A 20,448-nucleotide genomic window follows, 5' to 3' on the forward strand; every position below is an offset into this window, starting at 1 on the left:
ATGAATGAATTAATAATATTAGAAACTATTCAGTCAGGGTAAGTCACTTTAAAAAAAAAAAAAAAGTTTACACAACTTTATTCATCCGGGGTGGGGGTGTCACTTTTCTGAATTCCGTGGGTTTGCGCAGCCAGGCTAATGCTGGCCGGCCTTCGGAGGGGATCTATCGGGTGCTCTGTCTGGGGTGGGGATGGGGGGATGGCAAAGTACTGCATCAGAGGGACCGGGGTGGGAGCAGGCAGGGGACTGAGGCTGATGCTAGAAGACCTTTGTTCCCCCGGCCTCGGCTTGCAGCCTCAGAGGGAAGACGGCCTGACAAAAGAGCCCCTTTCCAACAGACTCCCCCGCCCCCGCTCTCCTCCCGCTTCCCTATTCATCCTTCAGCCTGAATTAGAGCGAGCCCTCCGCTCCCTTCTCACCCTCTCCATTCAAAAGGCAGCCCAGGCGAGGGGGCGGAGCCAGCCTTTCCAAACGAGCCAATCCAGCTGCTCCGCAGGCTCCATTGATGGCGTTTCCCAAAGCGAGTCTCTTCTTCTTTTCTTAAAGGGGAGGAGGCGTCGGAGAGGGTGGATAGAGCCAATGAGCGACGCAAAGGGCTGTCAGCTTCAAGGAAGGGAATGCCAGCCTCCTGATTGTTGGGGTTCCTCCTCCTCCGCCGCCTCCAAGCTTAACGTTCGTTCCGACTTGAGCAGGTCAATTCACAATGTTGCATCTCCAGGCGGTTCTTGCCTGTGGCATCATCAGGCTTCTTCTGCCGGTTTCTGAGAGGCGCAGTCCCGCCAGTCACGCACATTTGGGGAACTGGGGAGGTGCGGGGATAAGTTACTGCTTCCCTTCTTTTCCCGCTGCCAGCGCCGGCTTGCAAGCCTAAGAGACCCTAAGGCAGGCATAGGCAAACTCGGCGCTCCAGATGTTTTGGGACTACAACTCCCACGATCCCTAGCAACAGGACCAGTGGTCAAGGATGATAGGAATTGTAGTCCCAAAACATCTGGAGGGCCGAGATTGCCCATGCCTGCCCTAAGGCGGCTTTCCCCGCCCCAAACCCAGATATTTTGGACTACAACTCCCATCAGCCACTGCCAGCCCAGCTTTATGGTGCTGGCATAGTCCAAAATTTCTGCAGGGTCCTATGTTTGGGGAAAGATACTTTAAGGTGAATCTGGTGCTTTTAAGGAGGCAGGATTTGCCCAAGTGCTCCCTCTGTTTTACCTTTTTTAAAAATGAAACTCATTTATTGAGTTTGCAAGTTACAGGGAAGCAGGCAGAGGGCCTTGTCTACAGTGGCACCTGCCCTGTGGAACGCCCACCCATCTGATATCAAGGAGATAAAGAACTACTGTACACAGCTTTTAGAAGACATCTGAAGGCAGCCCTGTATTGGGAAGTTTTTAATGTTTGTCATTTTATTATGTTTTATATGTGCTGGAAGCCGCCCAGAGTGGCTGGGGAAACCCAGCCAGAAGGGTGTGGTATTATTATTATTATTACAGTGGTACCTCGGGTTACATACGCTTCAGGTTACATATGCTTCAGGTTACAGACTCTGCTAACCCAGAAATAGTACCTCGGGTTAAGAACTTTGCTTCAGGATGAGAACAGAAATCGTGCTCTGGCCGCGCAGCGGCAGCAGGAAGCCCCATTAGCTAAAGTGGTGCTTTAGGTTTCAGTTTCAGGTTAAGAATGGACCTCTGGAATGAATTAAGTACTTAACCCGAGGTACCACTGAATTATTATTATTATTATTATTACTATTATTATCATTATTATTATTACCCTCCTGCCTTTTTCTCCAAGGAGCTTAAGGTGGTCACATGGTTCCCCACCTCCTCATTTAATCCCCACAACAACTCTGTGGGGCAGAGTGGGCTGAGGCACTGGCCCCACGTCACCCAGTGAGATTCATAGCCAAATGGTGATTTGAACCCTAGTCTCCCAGCTCCGACACTAACCACTATGCAACACTCCTTCTAGTTTTTTAATCATTTGTTTCCTTTTTCAGGGTGTTGGAGGCTATTTGGAAGAGGGGTCCCTCCTTATGGTGTTCTCACCTGTCTCTTGCAGAGTTCATACCTGCCTAAGAACCTGGCTGGAGCAGACTGAGCTAGGCACACTTAGCAGAATGGCTATATGTCCTAGTTTACAGAGGACAGTCCATTATGTGAACAGTGCCCCACCACTTAAAACAGCTTCCCAACAACCAGTCACATAATTTATGGACCTAATAGGTATCTAAAGGCATTTGCACATAACAAATAGGAGCCTACACAACACAAAACACTGCTTCTGTATGTAGGTTTTATTTTATTTGTTTTTTTATCTTATATTTTGGAAATGTACATCCAGTTTTGTTTTTCCTTTAAATTTTTTTTGGGCCCCCAAGAGAGTGGGGCCCTAAGCTATATAGCTTGTTTAGCTTATACGTAAATCCAGCACTGCTTATACCACTTTCAGCACTTTCAACATTATGGCTACAGCCATCAAGGGGATGGGGCGGCTCCTCTATGATATATTTTTGCTAAAGATTTTACAAATACGTCCATTGTCTCTTTTTTCAAGTTGCGTTTTCTACAGATCAGTTTCATTTGTTGTGAGACATTAGGGTTGCATACAGTGTTAGGTTAGGAAGAAAAGAGGGGGAAAGAGGAGGAGGGGGCATGGTGAGTGGGGTGGGGTCGGGTGGCAATGCTTCTGTTCTTCTACTTAGTGTATGTGTGGGGTTTTGTGTTAGTGTCATTTGTGTGGGTTCTCTTACTATTTGCTTGTATTTCCTTGGTGGTGAGAGAGGTTGGGGGCAGCCTAGGGTGTGGTTGGTTGTCTTTGGTTGGCTGTACAGTGGTATCTCGGGTTAAGAACTTAATTCGTTCTGGAGGTCCGTTCTTAACCTGAAACTGTTCTTAACCTGAGGTACCACTTTAGCTAATGGGGCCTCCCGCTGCCACCGCGCCGCTGTCGTGCAATTTCTGTTCTCATCCTGAAACAAACTTCTTAACCTGAGGTACTATTTCTGGGTTAGCGGAGTCTGTAAACTGAAGCATCTGTAACCTGAAGCGTCTGTAACCCGAGGTACCACTGTAATGAGATCTGTTTTTGTGTGAGTCGAGTGTGTGTGGATCAGGTTAGCCAGATTGATTCATATACTGTCGGTGGATTATTGTTGCTATCTTGTTGGCCTGGGGGAACCATACCGGGGTGAAGGCGTCTTTTTCTATTTGTCCCCGTGTCAGTTTCAGTTTGTGGCTCCTCTGTGATGAAAGGCTGCAATAAGCCAAGAGGTGACATGATAGAAGTTTATCAAATTATGTGCAGCCTGGATAAAGTGAATAGAGATTTTGTTGTTGTTGTTGTTGTTGTTGTTGTTGTTGTTGTTGTTCCTCCCTCTCTCGTAACACCAGAACTTGTGGACGTCCAATGAAGCTGAACGCTGGAAGATTCAGGGCAGATAAAGGAAAGCACTTCTTCACACAGTGCATAGTTAAACTATGGAACTCACTGCCACAGGAGGCAGTGATTGGCACCAATTTAGTTGGCTTTTTAAAAAGATTAGATGAATTCATGAAGGATAAGGCTGTCCATGGCTATTAACTACAGTGGCCATGCTCTGCCTCCCTGGTTGGAAGCAGTAATGCTTCTGACTATTGTACCAGGAAGGAAGACGGCTCTTCTGCTTGGGTTCTGCTTGCTGGTTTCCCAGTTGGACTAGATGGGCCATTGGCCTGATCCAACAGGCTCTTAGAATCATAGAACTGTATAGTTGGAAGGGGCCCTAAGGATCATCTAGTCCAACCCCTTGCAGTCAAGGTTACCAGATGTCCCTGTTTCCTGGGGACAGTCCCCAGATTTACAAATCTGTCCCCCTACAAAATCCATTGAAGTTGAAAAGTGTCCCTGGATTCATTGAAAAAAATCTGGTAACCTTACTTGCAGTGCCAGAATATGCAGCTGTCCCATAAGGGGATCGAACCTGCAACCTTGGCATTATCAGCACCGTGTTCTAATCAACAGAGCTATTCAGGTGTTCCGTTCTTATTTATTTTTTAAACATTTTAATTCTTCAATATCAGTTAGGCATGAAATTAAATGCCCATGGTTGCTAAAAGCCCACTTGATATGATAGTCTATTAACAAGGATAAACAATAGTGTGGGAGGAGACATTAGCGTTCGGTCAAAAGTTTGCACTTCAGAAAAGTGTGTTTTTGTTTCTTCCACTAGATGGAGTCATTGTGCCTTTATAACCGCCGTGCGGCAACCTCTGTCTCTGTTGCATTTCTGCTGCCCACATTGTGGCTGTTGCATCCACAAGAACCCTCCCCTGAAACACAAAAAGGTGGCAGTCCGGGGACCAACCTGCCTTGGCTCAAGAATTCTGCAGGCAGATCCATGGCAATGGAGTGAGAGGTCATAGAGGGAAGGATGACATCACAAGATTGCTCCCGCAGAGAGCGACATCCAAGGGGCCTGGGAAAAACAGGGACTGAGCAGGGCTGGCAGGAGGGGCCGGAAAAAGACCACAGGTCAGTTGCTGACACCCTTTAAACAAGCCGTGGTAGAAGCAAGCGATGAACACAGGCACTGGAGCATGTCCTTAGCCCCATTGCCCCATGAGTTGGGTTGCCAACTGATGAGGGGAGAGCTTGATCTGCTTTTGCAGAAGCCACACCTACAAGGTCAAGATCTACAGCAGGCATAGGCAAACTCAGCCCTCCAGATGTTTTGGGACTACAACTCCCATCATCCCTAGCTAACAGGACCAGTGGTCAGGGATGATGGGAGTTGTAGTCCCAAAACATCTGGAGGGCCGAGTTTGCCTATGCCTGACCTACAGCTACCTACAGCTTTCTAACCTGAGAAGGTCTGCAAATCAAGAGGCCGTTAAAGGCACAGGAGCAGCAGTCAGTGGGAAACCTGGCAATCCTGCAAAAACAACTCACAAACCAAGGCACTCAGGGAAGGTTGCGGAGGGGAAAGCTTGACAAATGCTCTAATGATGTTTCCTGCTTGGCAAGGGGGGCTGGTGGCTGATGGCCCCTGTGATCTCTTCCAACTATATGAAATAAGAATCTAGCATAAGGATTTAACATTTCTTAGCTTCTAATTCCTTTGCATAATTACATTTAAGCCAATATATATTTAATACATAACATAGATAACCTTTTAAAAGGAAAAGAAATCTTAAAAGGATCTCAGTTTAAGAAAGAAACAACTTTAGAAAAAGACTTCCCAAAATACTCTCTTCTCCAGCCAAGCCAGTTGCCTTTTTCACAGCTTTGCTCCTGTGCCTTTATAACAGTAGCCTGACACATGCACACATATACTTATCTGCTGCAGCCCTTAATTCTTGCATGCCTCTCGCCCCTCCCTGCTCTTGTTCTAACCACTAGTCTCTCACACCCCATGTAGGCCATGGAGCAAGGGAAGACGCTGGAGGCGCCCAAACCACCCAGTCACATCGCCACCAAAGGCCTCTTCAATACAGCTATGGGGCCCCTCCAGCGCCAACTACGCTCCGGGGAATACAACCTGTTCAAGTGTGCCACCATGTTTGAAAGCGACTTTGTCCAGGTATGGGAACCTGCTCCTCGGTATGCTTCCTGGGACTCTGGAAATGCCGGACGTTGAACTCAACACCCTTTTGCATGCAAGGCGCGGGGCGGGGGGAGCACTGAGTCAAGATCCTTCCCCAACTCACATCCAGAGTTTCTCAAGAACTGGGCAAAACTCAGCCAAAGAGAGTTCCCCTTTCTCCGTCACTGCAGAAACATGTTTGGAAAATTTGGCCCTGGCAGAATTCTCCCTGCTGTAACCACCCCTACAAATAGTCTGGGGTGCTGATACGAGACATGCCCCCATGTCTAGGGCCTAAAGCAAACACTTTAGGCTGCTGTTTTTCTGTTCTAGTGGCAGTGAGTTTCACAGATGCAGTGAGGATGTTAGCTGGTAACCTACATCTGCAGTCTAGTAAGTTAGTTTTCTGTGGAGTTAAAAGCAGGAGTGTTTTCCTATCCCTACTGGAGCAGTATGGAATTGCAGGCTGTTCTGTCAAGTTTTGAGTACAGTTCAGTAAATAGCTGTTAAATCTCCAGGAACAGAGGGAGTGATGTCTGTTGTTGGCAGAGAAGTGAGGTGATGTTTGTCAGGGGGACTTTGCTCAGTCTGTGTCAGTGGAAGCAGACCCCTTCTGGGGAGCTATTTTCTTAGGCTGGTTTGTTAGAGGCCAGAAAAGGAGTTCATCTCTATCTCCTAAAGGCAGCGTCAGTTTTTTCTCCCAAGCGTAAAGAGAGGTGAGAAGCAGGGAGAGTGAGTCTTGGACTCTTGTTGGACTCTAAGCATGCCTTGACCACAGCAGTGGTGGATGCCTGTATATATTTGCTACCAATATGCTTTTATGGCTGTCAAGTAAGCTTCTACACTTGATCGAATCTTTATGGCGCCCATGAGTGTTTATTGGCTGCTGTGTGTACCTTCAATCCTGAAGACACTTCCAAGGAAGGAGCTGCGTTGAGATGTCACTCTGCCGAGTATGGATACTGGCACACACACACGTAGCGAAAGTGATGCTGGACCCAATCCTTCTAAGTCATCCATCAGAGGCTGATGGATTGATCCAACAGTCATCACATGGTAACTTCTCTTTGCATTGCAGGTCAGCAAGCGAGGTGGCACCCTGGACGTCCACAATCAAGTCCAGATGGTGCGGGTTGCCATTGCGGCCACCAGCCCAGGTCTTCAGGTCCCCAACGTGCTGTTGCTGGCCCGGCCAATATTCCCTTCCCGACAGCAGCCTCAAAGCCTCCAGGCCGCCCGGTTACACCGCACTTCGATGAATACGAGGTTTGAGCTGACCAGGTGAGGCCCAGCTTGCCCATTTTCACACCAAGGCAGCACCCTGCTTAAAAAGGCCACATTTGCATGATTTAGAGCACTATGGTACAACAGTCAAGACTTCCTCACAAAGAATTCTGGGAGCTGTAGTTTGTTAAGGGTGCTGAGAGTGGTTAGGAGACCCCTATTATCCCCATAGAGATACAATTTCCAGCAGGCCCAGCCCACCTATGGGTCAAAGTGAGGTGACTGCCTCAAGTGGCAGGATCCACAGGGACAGCAGATCCTAATACGGTGGTACCTCTCATTAAGAACTTAATTCGTTCTGGAGGTCTGTTTTTAACCTGAAACTGTTCTTAACCTGAAGCACCACTTTAGCTAATGGGGCCTCCTGCTGCCGCTGTGCCACCACTGCGCGATTTCTGTTCTCATCCTGAAGCAAAGTTCTTAACCCAAGGTAATATTTCTGGGTTAGCGGAGTCTGTAACCTGAAGCGTATGTAACCCGAGGTACCACTGTATAGGTCTTTATTCCCTTGTTCCTGATGTAGATTTTCACTCACCCCTTCTTAACAGGTGGGGAAGGGGGCACCATTTTGTGGTTTACCTCAAGTACCAAAAATGTATTGGGCCAGGATGGCTTACCAGTCAATCCCTCCTTACAGGGAACTCTGGGAACTGTAGACACTGGCTCCAAAATGTTGGCAACCCCAATGGGAAGCCCAAAGCAGGACGTGAGTGTAGCAAAGCTCACTTTGTTTCATTCTAAATTCTCTTGCTGCTTTCAGAGGTAATTTTTAAGAATGGCTGGGCTATTTCAGCAAAAGTTCCTAAATCTTGTGCATGTCATTAAAAAGTCTTAATAAATAAAGAAGGTGCAGATTGTGGTGTGACGGCAAGTCAGTTCATTGACCCCATTTTGCACTCCCCCAACAAACACACATACAGATCTTCCTCCTTTCTCTCCCTTCTCCCTGCAGGCTCCTTCCCTTGTGCTTTGTCAAGATCTCCATCCATGACTTTGATAAGCAACAGCTCCGATTCAAAATGTCCACCGGCCGCACTTTCTACCTCCAGCTCTGCCCACTACCAGATACACAGGAAAGTGAGTTTGAGTCATGGGTCAAGGTTGTCCACCTGCTGCGACCCCCCTCGGACGTTAGCCTGAAGAAGGAGCCTGTTGAAGACCTATGGAAGCCAGGCCAGCCTGCTCTCAACGCTACAGCTGTGAGTTCCTTTGGGGTGATGGAAGTGAAGCCCCTAAAAGTAGGACACCCAGACCCTTGGGAATGCAGGGGGGATGTGGGAAGGAAGGTGAAAATATTGGCAAAACCTATTGGTGTTTCACAACTTTCTGACTAGTTGCAGGACCTTAGCCAGACCTAGCAGAGCACACGCAGAGTTCACGAAAGCAATTGGCAACTTGGCTGCAAACAGGAAGGATGAAGCAGGAACCAGTAACTTGTAGTTAGGTGTTTATTATATACAGTGCCTATTTACAGGAACAGAACAGAACACAGATCTTTAACTTGCTCTCTCATACACGACTCACAACTCCTACACTGACACTCGTACATTCCAGTTAGTAGGCCATTAATCAATATTCCTGTGAGAGAGCTTGACCAATCATGGAGCTGTCTCCATGCCTCTGTATCACCAGGCAGACTTACTCCTTCACATTGCCTTGGCTGTCTGCCAAACCTTAATTGACTCTGTGTGCATAGTTGCACCTATTCAGATTCCCAACAGAAAATAGGAACACACCTATAGTTAACACACACTCCTCTCACACCAAAGATTACTTCAGAAGACCCCAGCCCTCTCCAGTCTCACAGATGGATGATCTCTACCATTTCAGAGATGGAAGTAGGATAATCCTTGAGGACTTCCACCATCCCTACTCTTGCACCAAGGACTTCTGTTTGAGGTGCATTCTGCCATCCCTTCACAGATACCCCACTTTGCTCTTCTCCAGCACTTCTGACACCAGTGTTGCACACATCCCAATCTCTGAACAGTGAGAGACTCCAGGTGTGCTTGCTCTTTCCCAGGGTTCAGTTTCCTTGGAATAAAGGTCAACAGAGACTGTGGTATCTTTATGATATATGGTTTTCTTGACACATATTCAACCTGAGCATAGGATGGAGGGGCTCACAACATTAACACCAAAACAGATATTGCCTCCCCATTAGAGTTCCAGGGAAGCCCAAAGCTTTGGAGTCCAGCACCAAGCAAAACATGCCTCTGAGTCTCCAGCTGCCAGCATTAGCAAAAATTCTCCCACAACTTTCACATACACAATCTTGGCCTATTATTCTCCATCCTAGGATGATGTGGCATATAACCAGAACAGATGGGAAAAAACTCATCCACATGTCTCTATAGGATCAGAGCTCACTATTTTAAGATGTGAATGACAGGTATTTATTTAACTGAGCAGCTGAAGCCATTACCTTGACAAATGAATTGGCCTGATTGGTTCAGCAAGCTTCCTCCTATAGATTCTGGCCTCCCATACACAGGATCACTGGTCTAGATTATACCCACAGGTATAATCTAGACCCTTCAAATCTATAACAGTACATTGAACTGGTCTTAGCTGTTTAAAAAGCAGTGTTCTTCAACCTTGGAGTCTCAGATGCTGTTGGACTATAGCTCATCCAGCATAGCAGTTAGTCTGGGATGAATGATGAATGATGGGAATCCCAGTCCAACAGCATCTGGGGAACCCGAGCTGAAAAAGGTTTAAAGGGAATTTACTTAGCAGAGCTGGGATGGAGTGCTAATAGATTGGGAAGTGCTTGTTAGAGCTCTGTGTGTTCTGAAGTAGATTAGTAAAGGTTTCTGAATACTATTTCACATTGTTTCCTCTCCATTTAAATAAGGCTGCTAAAATAAAGTAAGTTTGGAGTAACCATGAGTGCGTATGTGAGAGGACTGTGAGCTCCACTCATTTCAGGTTCTGAAAACGTCTTCCTAGCCTCAGCCTGTGCTCAAAATGCGTTATTTATTTCTGGCTTTGGTTGGCTGATCTGACAGTTCTAGCAAACAACAAGCAAAGTCAGTCTGACAAGCCTCAAGTCTGTCCATCCCTACAACATATTGCAGGTATTACTACTGCACAGCTTGAAGCAATAGGGTGGATAAAAACTGACTCCTCTTGGAATAAATATTGTCCGGACCCAAAATATGGTTCCAAAGCTTTACTAATAGAACTTTCTTCAAACAAATAATGTTACAGTCAAATAGTTGTAGAAACTTCAGTGGCACCCTGTGTGAGCTGAAAATTTGGCGCCCTCCCGCATCTCACCTTCTGTTCTGCTCAATTCACTATGTCATAGTTGTGACCAGTGGCGTAGCGTGGGTTGTCAGCACCCGGGGCAAGGCAAGTAATTTGCGCCCCCTAACCCGTGGATTTGCCCTAACCCCAGATGTTGCGCCCAGTGCGGCCAGCCCCCCCTGCACCCCCCACGCTACGCCACTGGTTGTGACGCCTTACGGCACCCCCTAGGCTTGGCACCCAATGTGGGGAAACTGTTTGCGCTGCCCTAAATCTGCCTCTGTCCACAGGAAAGAAAATTAGGTCCATGCCCATTGTTTCAAATACCTTGTTCTCCATCCACCCAGAATCCTGCGCCCCAGCTCCCTGCGGACAGAGAGTACACCCTTGCAGAAGTCCTAAGCACTTTGCAAGAAGAAGAGGACAAGAGGAACCCAGCTGAGCCCTTGACGAATCAGTATAGCATCCTTGAACCCAGCAGCAGCCCATCTCCAATTCCCAGCCAAGGGATACCAGCAGAATCAGAGAGCCTCCCACCTTCAGAGGGTCCAAGCTCCAAAGAGCTCCTTCAAAGGTCCTCCAAGGGTGACAAGAAGGACAGGAGGCCTAAGGACCGCTCGTCTGGAAGCAGGTACCAGGGAAATTTTGTGCTGGCAGCCAGAGTGGGGAGCTAGGATTTGAGGCTGACGGCGAAAGGGTTCAACCCATACCACCCCAAACAAACATACGCTGACAGAAAGCTCCAGTTTGACATCATGGCAAGCTAGGTGGTGCACACATACACCTGATGTTTTTGAACTCCAGCTCCCATTACACCCAGGCAACATATCCAATGGTTAGGGATGATGGGAGTTGTATTCTGACAACATAGGCTACCCATATGGTTATTTGGACAACTAGTTCCCAATATCCTATAGTATAAGAACAGCCGGGCTGCTGGATCAGACCCAGGGCCCATCTTGTCCAGAATTCTGTTCTCACAGTGGCAGGGGTGTAGCGTGGGGGGGGGGGCTGCCGGGACGATTGCCCCGGGCACATTTTTTGGGGGGTGTTGCTCACGCCGCCCTCCCCAAGCCAGCCCGGTGCAGCTTCTTGAGGCTGGGATCTAATCAGATTCCAGCCTTGCAAAGCTGCTCAGAGAGGGCAGTGTGAGCCTTGTGTTGCTTTGTGAGGCTGGGATCATTGCAGCCTCGCAAAGCAGCTTGGGGCTGATGTTGTTCAGCAGCAAGGCCTGGGCAGGCTCAGGGAGGGTGGAGTCAACAGTGCCCCACCCCCCAAGTACATCCTGTATCTAGTAAAGCCAAATTTTCAGGAGGAAAGCATTGAGACTGGTGCTGTTTGAGGGTAATATTATGTGGATTGTGCTAATTAAATGGGACTGCAAAAAGCGCCAAACCCACAGTAAACTCCAGTGTGGACAAGCCCTAATTGTGAGATGGGGGGAACCACACCCACTTTCTGATTGTCCTCATGGTGAATGGCGAATGGAGGAGGTTTCACGTGGACATGGCAGCCATTCTCACAGGTGCTCTTCCTGTTTCAGAAAAAGCAGCAGAAGGAAAAGGTCAAGCAAGTCACGCCGAAGCCATTCATCAAAGAGAGGTAAGAGCTGCTCCGGCCAGCTTCTCAGATCCCATCCCCAAATACGCTGGAAGATCCATGCCACTGTAAGCATCTCAGGGATCAGCTGTGCTTCTGCCTGTCCCTCCGCTGAATCAAAGCAAACATCAGTTGGGTTTTCTGCAGATTGGCATTTGTGATTCAGCAGCAAAGGATGGGCTTTCAAAGCAAAGCGGTGGTGCAAATGGAAACTACTCTGACTGTGCCTGGAAAGCATTGGACAAGCAAAAAACCTATTGGGGCTGTGCTTTCTAGGCAAGGGCAAGCAGAAGCCCTTAATCCATGAATCTCCATCCACCCATTAATCCAGGGATGCCATATTGGATCAACATTTCCAAAATCAAATGGATTTGAGAATTGTAGCATCTGAAAATAAGGCAATGGAATAATTGAACTGTCAAATAGGAAGGGACCCTGAGGGTCATCCAGTCCAACCCTCTGCAGTGCAGGAATAAATTCATGGCACGCTTCGATAGGCAAAGGCTCCAGACATTGGTTAGACTCCAACTCTCATGATTACCCAGCCAGCATGACCAATAGTCAGGGGGATGTTGGAGCTGTAGTCCAGCAACAATGGGGGTGGGCATGTTGGCTAGCCCTGGCACAGCCAAAGATGGTTAGGGGCAGTGCTGCATTCCTGTGCCCATGGAGGGGAGGGGCAGCAGGTGAAGGTGGTGGGAGCAGCTCCGCTGACTCGTCTCGGGGTCTCTCCTCCTTTCCCTCCAGCTGCCAGCCGGAGCCCCAGCAAGATCTCCTCTATTCTCATGGGTTCCTTCTCCAGCACCAGCCACAAACACCACAAAGGAAGCAGAAAGGGGGGCAGAGAGAGGGGGCATTGAGAGTGGCCCAAGAAGCAGAAGAGGCCCCAAAGGGACAGAGATGCTTTCCCCTCTTCTCCAACCATCTCTGAATTTAATAAAAACAATGGCTAGAAAAACCACACCGTTGTGAGTCTTGGGCCAAGAGGCACAGGGGAGAGGGGAGGCTGGTGGGAGCAGGGCAGGGGAGGGTTACGAGGGGTCTGGTCAAGGGGAAGGCATGACACCCCATGAGGAAAGTATGCAGCGTTTGGGACTTCTTAGTTTGGAGAAAAGGCGAGTAAGAGGTGACATTATCAAAGTTTATCAATGTATGTCTGGCATGGAGAGAGAAAAGCTTTTCTCACTCTCTCACAACATTAGAACTCTTTGTACTGTGGAGACATTTGATTGGAGCCATAAAATGGCTTAAAGGTAAAGTAAAGGGACCCCTGACCATTAGGTCCAGTAATGACCGACGCTGGGGTTGCGGCGCTCATCTCGCTTTATTGGCCGAGGGAGCCGGTGTACAGCTTCCGGGTCATGTGGCCAGCATGACTAAGCCGCTTCTGGCGAACCAGAGCAGCGCACGGAAATGCCATTTACCTTCCCACCGGCGGGGTACCTATTTATCTACTTGCACTTTGACGTGCTTTCGAACTGCTAGGTTGGCAGGAGCAGGGACCGAGCAACGGGAGCTCACCTGTCGCAGGAATTCAAACCGCCGACCTTCTGATTTGCAAGCCCTAGGCTCTGTGGTTTTACCCACAGCACCACCTGCATCCCCCTAAAATGGCTTAGGTCCCATTTAAAAGCAGTATATCATACCCGAGGTAAGGGTGCCACGAGTGACTAGGCCCAGTTGGCAAAAGGCCTTTCTGAGCTGCAGGGCTCTGAACAGATTCTTGGCCGTGCCTATCCCTGGGGCTAGGCCTGTTTACATTAACTCTGCTAAGTTTAGTCATGTAAGGGAGCGCTTTGTAGTATCTGCAAGCTTTCGAATGGTGCACAGCGACTGGATTAGAAGGAACAAGCTACCAAACTATTTACAAAAGAGAAACTAGCCAGGTTTTCTCAGCTTCTTTTCCTGGCTGGTGTCAGCCAGAACTCATCCCACAGTTTCTAAATCACTGTAGTTCCTGCTCACATTACAAGCTTATTTGTTCCTGGAAAGGCTGGGTTTGGACATGCCCAGGGCAGTTCAGAGTCTGAAGCCAAGGATGCTCTCTGGAGCAATGTCCAGCCTCATTTCTCCCGAACCTGGCTTAAATGGATGTGGTGTGGCCTGCAAAGGTTGGACTCCACCAAAGACCACTTCCATCTCCCTATCAAGAGGCTGCAGTCATGTGAGCAACAGGCAGAGGGCAGTGTGAATTCGGCTGGCATGGCTGTGATGAGGAGAGAGAGAAGGAAGAGCAGCTGCCCCTGGCCGCAGCTGTTAGGCAAGGACCTTGGAAAATCGCAGCAGATTCCCCCTGAGATGGAATCCATTGGGATGGTTCTAGAAAAGACTGGGAAAGGAGGAGAGGATGCCATTTGACCATGTAGCTACAGCCTGGTCTGAAGGCGCACGATGCTTTGCTTGAGAGGCTGACCCCCTTTGAAGGTACCTTTGTGTGTCTTCGTGGAAGAAAGCGGGGCTGTCAAAATGATCAACAAACCCCACAAAGGAAGAAGCAAGCTTTTAAGTTCCCCAGAACTCTTCCTCACACTGGATGTTATGTCCATTCGGCTCCTTTCCTCCCTGGAAATCCGTCCTACTGGAGTCCGGATTGTATCCCTGCTGCCAAATTGGCCAATGGCGGCAGGAGTTAATGGGCATTTCCCTGGGCACGGGACCAACTGACCAATAGCAGCCCTTGTCACCTGTGCCCAGGGAAAGTTTAAATGCCCGGCCAGCGTGGCCTTTCGGCTTTTCTCTTGCCGGTTTTCCTACCCTCCCTCCCTTGGATTGGTTTTTGTTCAGGTACAGTTTGACCTTGCTATTGGGCAATGTCAGGCGCCTAATTTTCAGGGGCAGGGTAGGAATTTTCCCCACTTGACTAATTGGCACCACCATTTGGGTTTTCGCCTACCTCGTTGCAATCGTCACAACTTTGTAAGGCAGATAGGCATTGGCTAAGCCTAGTCGTGGTTGGAGGGGAGGTTGTAGCCTCCGCCTGCCCCTCCACAGGTAAGAGTATCCTGTTAAAGTGATCCAGGAGGAGTGGCTCCTGTTCGATGGCCAGACGGGGGCTAGGGCCATACCACTCCTCCTAAGGGAACCACTTGGGGGACACCCCAATTTGACTTAGGTCATAGGGCATCACTCCCACCCCCACCAGCTTCACGCTTAGAAACACTCCCAGCGGGCGGGAGGGAGGGACATGCGCAGTTGCCTTACCCCAATGCCTATGATCAAACCTCACATCTGTAACCAATAAAGCTGTGGCCTTATTTGATCCCAAACCAATATCTTGTGTTGTGTCTAGTTATTTACACCTTAGGGAACCGGGGTGGGGGGACATAGGACCTCAATACACAATCAATAAAAGGGCTGGATCGTAAAATACATATATTCCTGGGTGTGGTGAAAAGAAGCTAAGCCCCTAAAGTGGAGTGTGGGAGATGATCGTCACCTATTAGGGGAAGGGACATGGCTAAGTGCTTTGCATGCAGAGGGTCCCGGGTTCAATTCTTGGCACCTCCAGGTAGGGCTGGGAGAGACCCTACACACTCATGCCTGAAATCCTGGTGAGCTGCTACCAGTCTGTGTAGATAATACTGAGCTAGATAGACCAATGGACAGACTGGGTATGAGTCAGCGTCCTTGAAGTGAAAACAAGGGCACTGGTGTTCCCCTCGCATTCCTGGCCTCACACTGAGGATCACACTAAACACCAGCACCCTTTAATCACCACGGAAGGTGCTTTTCTGTTTTCTGTTTCCTGCATTCATCAGCTCTTTGCCGCCTTGCTTGTGCTGGCTTCAGAAACAAGAGGGTGTTTGGAAACTGCCTATCGCCATGTTATTTAAAACCTAAGCACGGTTAATCGAACCAATGCACGCAGTTTGATCAGATGCATGTTTGCTCAGGGGTAAGCATGTACACAATTTCAGCCTTTGGTCAAAATGGGAGATGCCATCTTTTACGCCTCCCTTTCACTCCAGAATAGTGCTACGCATAGCTGTCAACCTTCGCTTTTTTGCGGGAAATTCCCTTATTCCAGCACCGTTTCCCGCTGCTTCCCTGGATTGTTAGATATCTCATAGACTGTCCCTGGGACAGGTGAGGCTGCTGATCCCTTATTTTCAAATCTGAAAGTTGACAGCTATGGTGCTATGGGGGCTGTAAACTTCTGCAAGCTTACTTTGGAGTAACTCCCATTGAAGTTGGTGGAATTGCTTATTTTAAACATCCAAAGAGGAACAGTGCCGCTAGACAGAAAGAAACAGACCAGTTGGTGCAAGAACATAGACTTTACTAGGTTGCATGGTCCTGGGTGCAAGATTTTGCTACTGGCAGAAATAAATGGTGGCTTTCTTTGGAAAATATTAAGGTACCGTAAGTAGTGAAGAACATAAGAAGAACCCTGCTGAATCAGGCCAAAGGCCCATATAGCCCAGCACACTGTGGTTAAACAGATGCCTCTGGGAAGGCCGCAAGCAGGACCTGTGTGCGACAGCAATTCTCCCCACTTGTGATTCCCGGCAACTGGTAAGGCAGTTGTTAGTCTTATTTTCCATGAATTTTGTCTAGTCCTCTTTTAAAGGCATGCAAGTTGGTGGCCATCACTTCATATTGACATAGCACATTCCAAATGTCATATTGTGAGGGCAGCACTATTAAGAAGGTGAGAAGATATAACTGGAACAGGGTAGTGTAGGGGGTGGGGATCCCACTAAGCCAAGTTCAGTGGGTGATATTAAGCCAATCATTCTCTTTCTCGGGCTGCATCACAGGATAAAATGGGTTAGGGAGGGACAGGACTCTTTGCTCACTGTAAGAAGGCCGAAATAGAAATGCAATGACGGATGCCGCCCAGTTAAGGGGCTCAGTCTACCAAGAGGGGATATAGCCAGAAGTTCCAATCTCCCCAAAATACTACTAAGGAAGGCTCATTTGGGTTTTTTCTTAATGCATTAAAAAAAATCTCACACCTGCTTCCTGTAAGACAGATTCCAATGTGCAGAGACACCTAAAGCACTAGTAGGTTAATTGTGACAGAAGCTGAAAACTGATGCTACAGCCACTTTGTTAGCCATTCCGTGTGTGCTTTGAAGAAAGTGCCTCAATCCTGTGTGGCTATTGTTTCCTGTCTACATGCATGTGATGATTATTATTGCTTGTACATGTGCTCAGAACCTGCCAGGAGTCACAGTAACCTAACATGTGCATGGATGTGGGGTCCTTGCGTGCAATATGGCCTGCTTTCTAGACAGAAAACAACTTGCAGTTGTGTCGAAAGGACACGCCTCCTGATAGGACTCTGGTAATGGAAAAAAAAACCCCAATGTTGTGAAGAAGGCCTTGCAAGCTATAGAAGCTAACTTGGTCTGTTAAGTCTACCTGAAGCTGAACACAAAGGAGCGAGTGAGAGATTAAAGGAGGAGGAGGAGGAAGCCCAATCTGTCAAGGGGGACCACAAGGCCGGTGCGGGTTGTTGCCTCGTGTGAGGCAACAATGGGGTCCATATGTCGTGGGATTGGCTGGCAGGCGTGTAACAATGGGCACTGCAGACGGGCTGGAGAAAGCGACAGAATGTTCACACTTTCATAACGTGATTAATTTGTCTGGGCTCCCGTCAGGCTGCCTCGGCAACCTCCACCCCCCAAAATACACATGCAAGAGGCAGCATAGGGAGCAGAGGAGGCCGTAGTGACAAGGCCAGCCTCATCTAGGCCTTCTGCCGAGTCTCTTGAGGCCTTCCAAAAGGGCCCTGTGACTGAACTATTTAATTATTATTAATGATGATGATCGTTGCTGTTCAAATGCAACAGCACTTGGGACATTAAATTGTACTTGACTTTGGGGCTGCAGGCAGGCCTCCGAGCCCTGGCCAACGGTATGGGCTAATTTGGGCTGTGCGTGCGTGACTGGAAATGGACTGACCCATCCCTACACCCAGCCCTGATCACAGCTCCCCTTTTTGTGGGCAGTAGACACTGTTTATTTCAGTGGGCTTTTAAATAAAAGGTAATGGTGTACATCTATAAGGGGCAGAAATCAAAATTTGAATGAGGGCAAGGTTTTTATTAGGTCACCCAGACTGTTTTGTGAGGACACTTCGGTTGGGCTAATAAAGATATTGCCCTAATATGGTTTTTAGAAACCTCCTTCACAAACTGAAGGACATCATCCTCTTTCTATGTTCCTCCTGATGGAAACATGCAGACAGGGACAGATATACCCCCGCTTTCAGTCGTTTACATACTGTCTTCTCTTGTACAGTTGTTCCTTGGAAGTCGAACAAAATCTGTTCCAGGAGTCCGTTTGACTTCCAAAACATTTGGAAACCAAGGTGCAGCTTCTGATTGGCTGCAGGAAGTTCCTGCAGCCAATCGGAAGCCGCGCCGGACGTTCGGGTTCCAAAGAATGTCAGCAAACCGGAACACTCACTTCCGGATTTGCGGTGTTTGGGAGCCAAAACGTTCAACTTGCCAAGTCATTTGTCAACCAAGGTACCATTGTATATTATTTACTACAAAGCTCGATGACTAAGCTCTTTAGCAATGAAATGTCGGAATACCAGAACGAAGTGTGAGCACTGAACCACTGGTATATCTCAAGTGAACTCTTTATTTACTGTGTTTGCTATTGTTTAAGATAAAACCTATTTGGGAAACAAACTACCTTTGCCATTTTTATGGACTTTAAGTGTTTGTTTACAGATAGTTGCTTTGGTGATATTATCTTGTGTTGATTGACATATGAGTCAGGCCTGAGCTCCAAGGCCCAAGTGAAGAAGGGGAGCCAGTGGCAGTTTAGCCTGGCCTGTTTGCCCCCCTTCTGGAGAGCCAAACTTCTGTCCTCCCAGTGTGAGAGAGGCTTGGCCTTCAAGGAGAATGTCAGGCTACATTCACACAGTACATTTAAAGCACTGTAACACCCCTTTAAACCGTCAAGGCTTCCCCCAAAGAATTCTGCGAGCTGTAGTTTGTACAGGGTGCTGAGAGTTGTTAGGAGACCCCTATTCCCCTCAGGATTAACAGTCAAACTCTCACAGGGAACTCTGGGAATTATAGCTTTGTCAGGGGAACGAGTTTCATTTCCCTTCGAGGGAAGCTATGACTCATTTTAAGGGGTATTATTGTGCTTTTAATGTATGGTGTGAACGTGGTTTGTTTCTACCCCCCCCCATCTTAAATTCATTTCTACATCTGTTTGCAATTTTTCTTGAAGTCCATACAAAAATTCAGCGATATTTTAGTGTGCAGTTCTTTGAAACACATGTTTGTACATATTTTTGCCTAAAAGAAAAATGTCGCAAACCATTTCTCCTAATATCATGCATTGACATTCATGTTTTATGCTCGGTTTCCGCATATTTGTGTACTGTGGTGCACATTATACACATTGGGGGAAAACAGATTTGTGCAGATTGGAAAGGAGAGCTGCATTTCAATCTGCATATTGTTTTTGGACGTGCAAATAAGGTAGAGTTGTGTCAAAATGTGAAGCGAAGTGAATTTCTTCCTCTGTTCTGAAGCTGTCTTCTGCATTCCCATCACCTAGAGTGTATTCTGTCTCTGAATTACGTTGACTGATTTTAACTGAACTCTGTATTCTGTCAATTTATTGTGGCTTTTCCTCCCCTTTGCATTTTTACGCAAGTGTCAACTCGTCTTGCGATCAATTAACATCAGGCGGTATGCCTACAGCTTTCCTTGTGGTACAAAAATATTTAGACTTGGCTACCACAGAAAAAATGGGACGCAGGTGGCGCTGTGGGTTAAAGCCTCAGCGCCTAGGGCTTGCCGATCAAAAGGTCGGCGGTTCGAATCCCTGCGGCGGGGTGCGCTCCCGCTGCTCGGTCCCAGCGCCTGCCAACCTAGCAGTTCGAAAGCACCTCCGGGTGCAAGTAGATAAATAGGGACCGCTTACCAGCGGGAAGGTAAACGGCGTTTCCGTGTGCGGCTCTGGCTCGCCAGAGCAGCGATGTCACGCTGGCCACGTGACCCGGAAGTGTCTCCGGACAGCGCTGGCCCCTGGCCTCTTAAGTGAGATGGGCGCACAACCCCAGAGTCTGTCAAGACTGGCCCGTACGGGCAGGGGTACCTTTACCTTTACCTTTACCACAGAAAAAAATAACACACAAGCTATGTGTTTCCAAAGGTGCAGTCTGGTGGGCCTTCATTTTGTATATTTCCAAGTCAGGTGTGTGAAATTCTTTATCTGCTCTGTGCTGTGAAATTTAGTTATCTTAAAACACTGTGATATAATCAGTCTGACACTATGAACCTGCTCTGCCCCCTTTTATCTAGTTTTTTTAGGGATTTTTCTTTTTTAAATGTATCATATAACTTGTACATTACATATAAAAAGCGCAAAAAACACATAAACCCATGTGAACACATATAATACAAAACCATTAGAAAGCAAAACTACTATAAGGGTACCAGCAACTAATGCTAATAAAAAAGGGAGAGAAAATTGAAGGGCACCAGAAGGAGACAAAGGGCCAAAGAAAACAAGGCAGTTCATCATGTGAGTGTTCATACAAGTCAAAAAAGGCTCCCATGTGGTTGTAAAATCTCATGGTGCAGCAGAGCCCTTAGTGACTTAGAGGGTGTGATGCTCTGCTTCTTTTTGTGTTGCTTTTCTTGTATGTTTTGTTCTTTCTCAATGAACTCTAAAACTGCAAAAAAAGGTGGGAAGCACTATTTTCAAATAAAAAACAAACAAAATGAGTTGATGACACCAACTGCTCCAAAACTCGCCCTCCTGAC

The 20,448-nt window shown here is 47.7% G+C and overlaps 1 protein-coding gene across 1 annotated transcript; it reads left to right on the top strand.

The window, feature by feature from the left end:
• The first annotated feature begins 4,385 nt into the window (after nucleotides 1-4,385).
• LOC307204612 (Golgi-associated RAB2 interactor protein 4-like) lies at nucleotides 4,386-12,662 on the top strand. Its single transcript, XM_079956220.1, has 7 exons — nucleotides 4,386-4,515; nucleotides 5,402-5,563; nucleotides 6,645-6,847; nucleotides 7,803-8,049; nucleotides 10,450-10,733; nucleotides 11,646-11,704; nucleotides 12,449-12,662. The coding sequence occupies exons 2-7, from the start codon at nucleotides 5,405-5,407 to the stop codon at nucleotides 12,559-12,561; spliced, it is 1,065 nt and encodes a 354-aa protein (XP_079812346.1). The 5' UTR covers nucleotides 4,386-4,515; nucleotides 5,402-5,404; the 3' UTR covers nucleotides 12,562-12,662.
• Nucleotides 12,663-20,448: the final 7,786 nt, after the last annotated feature.

Source organism: Podarcis cretensis, assembly GCF_951804945.1.
Source record: "Podarcis cretensis genome assembly, chromosome: 16".
Classification (NCBI taxonomy): domain Eukaryota; kingdom Metazoa; phylum Chordata; class Lepidosauria; order Squamata; family Lacertidae; genus Podarcis; species Podarcis cretensis.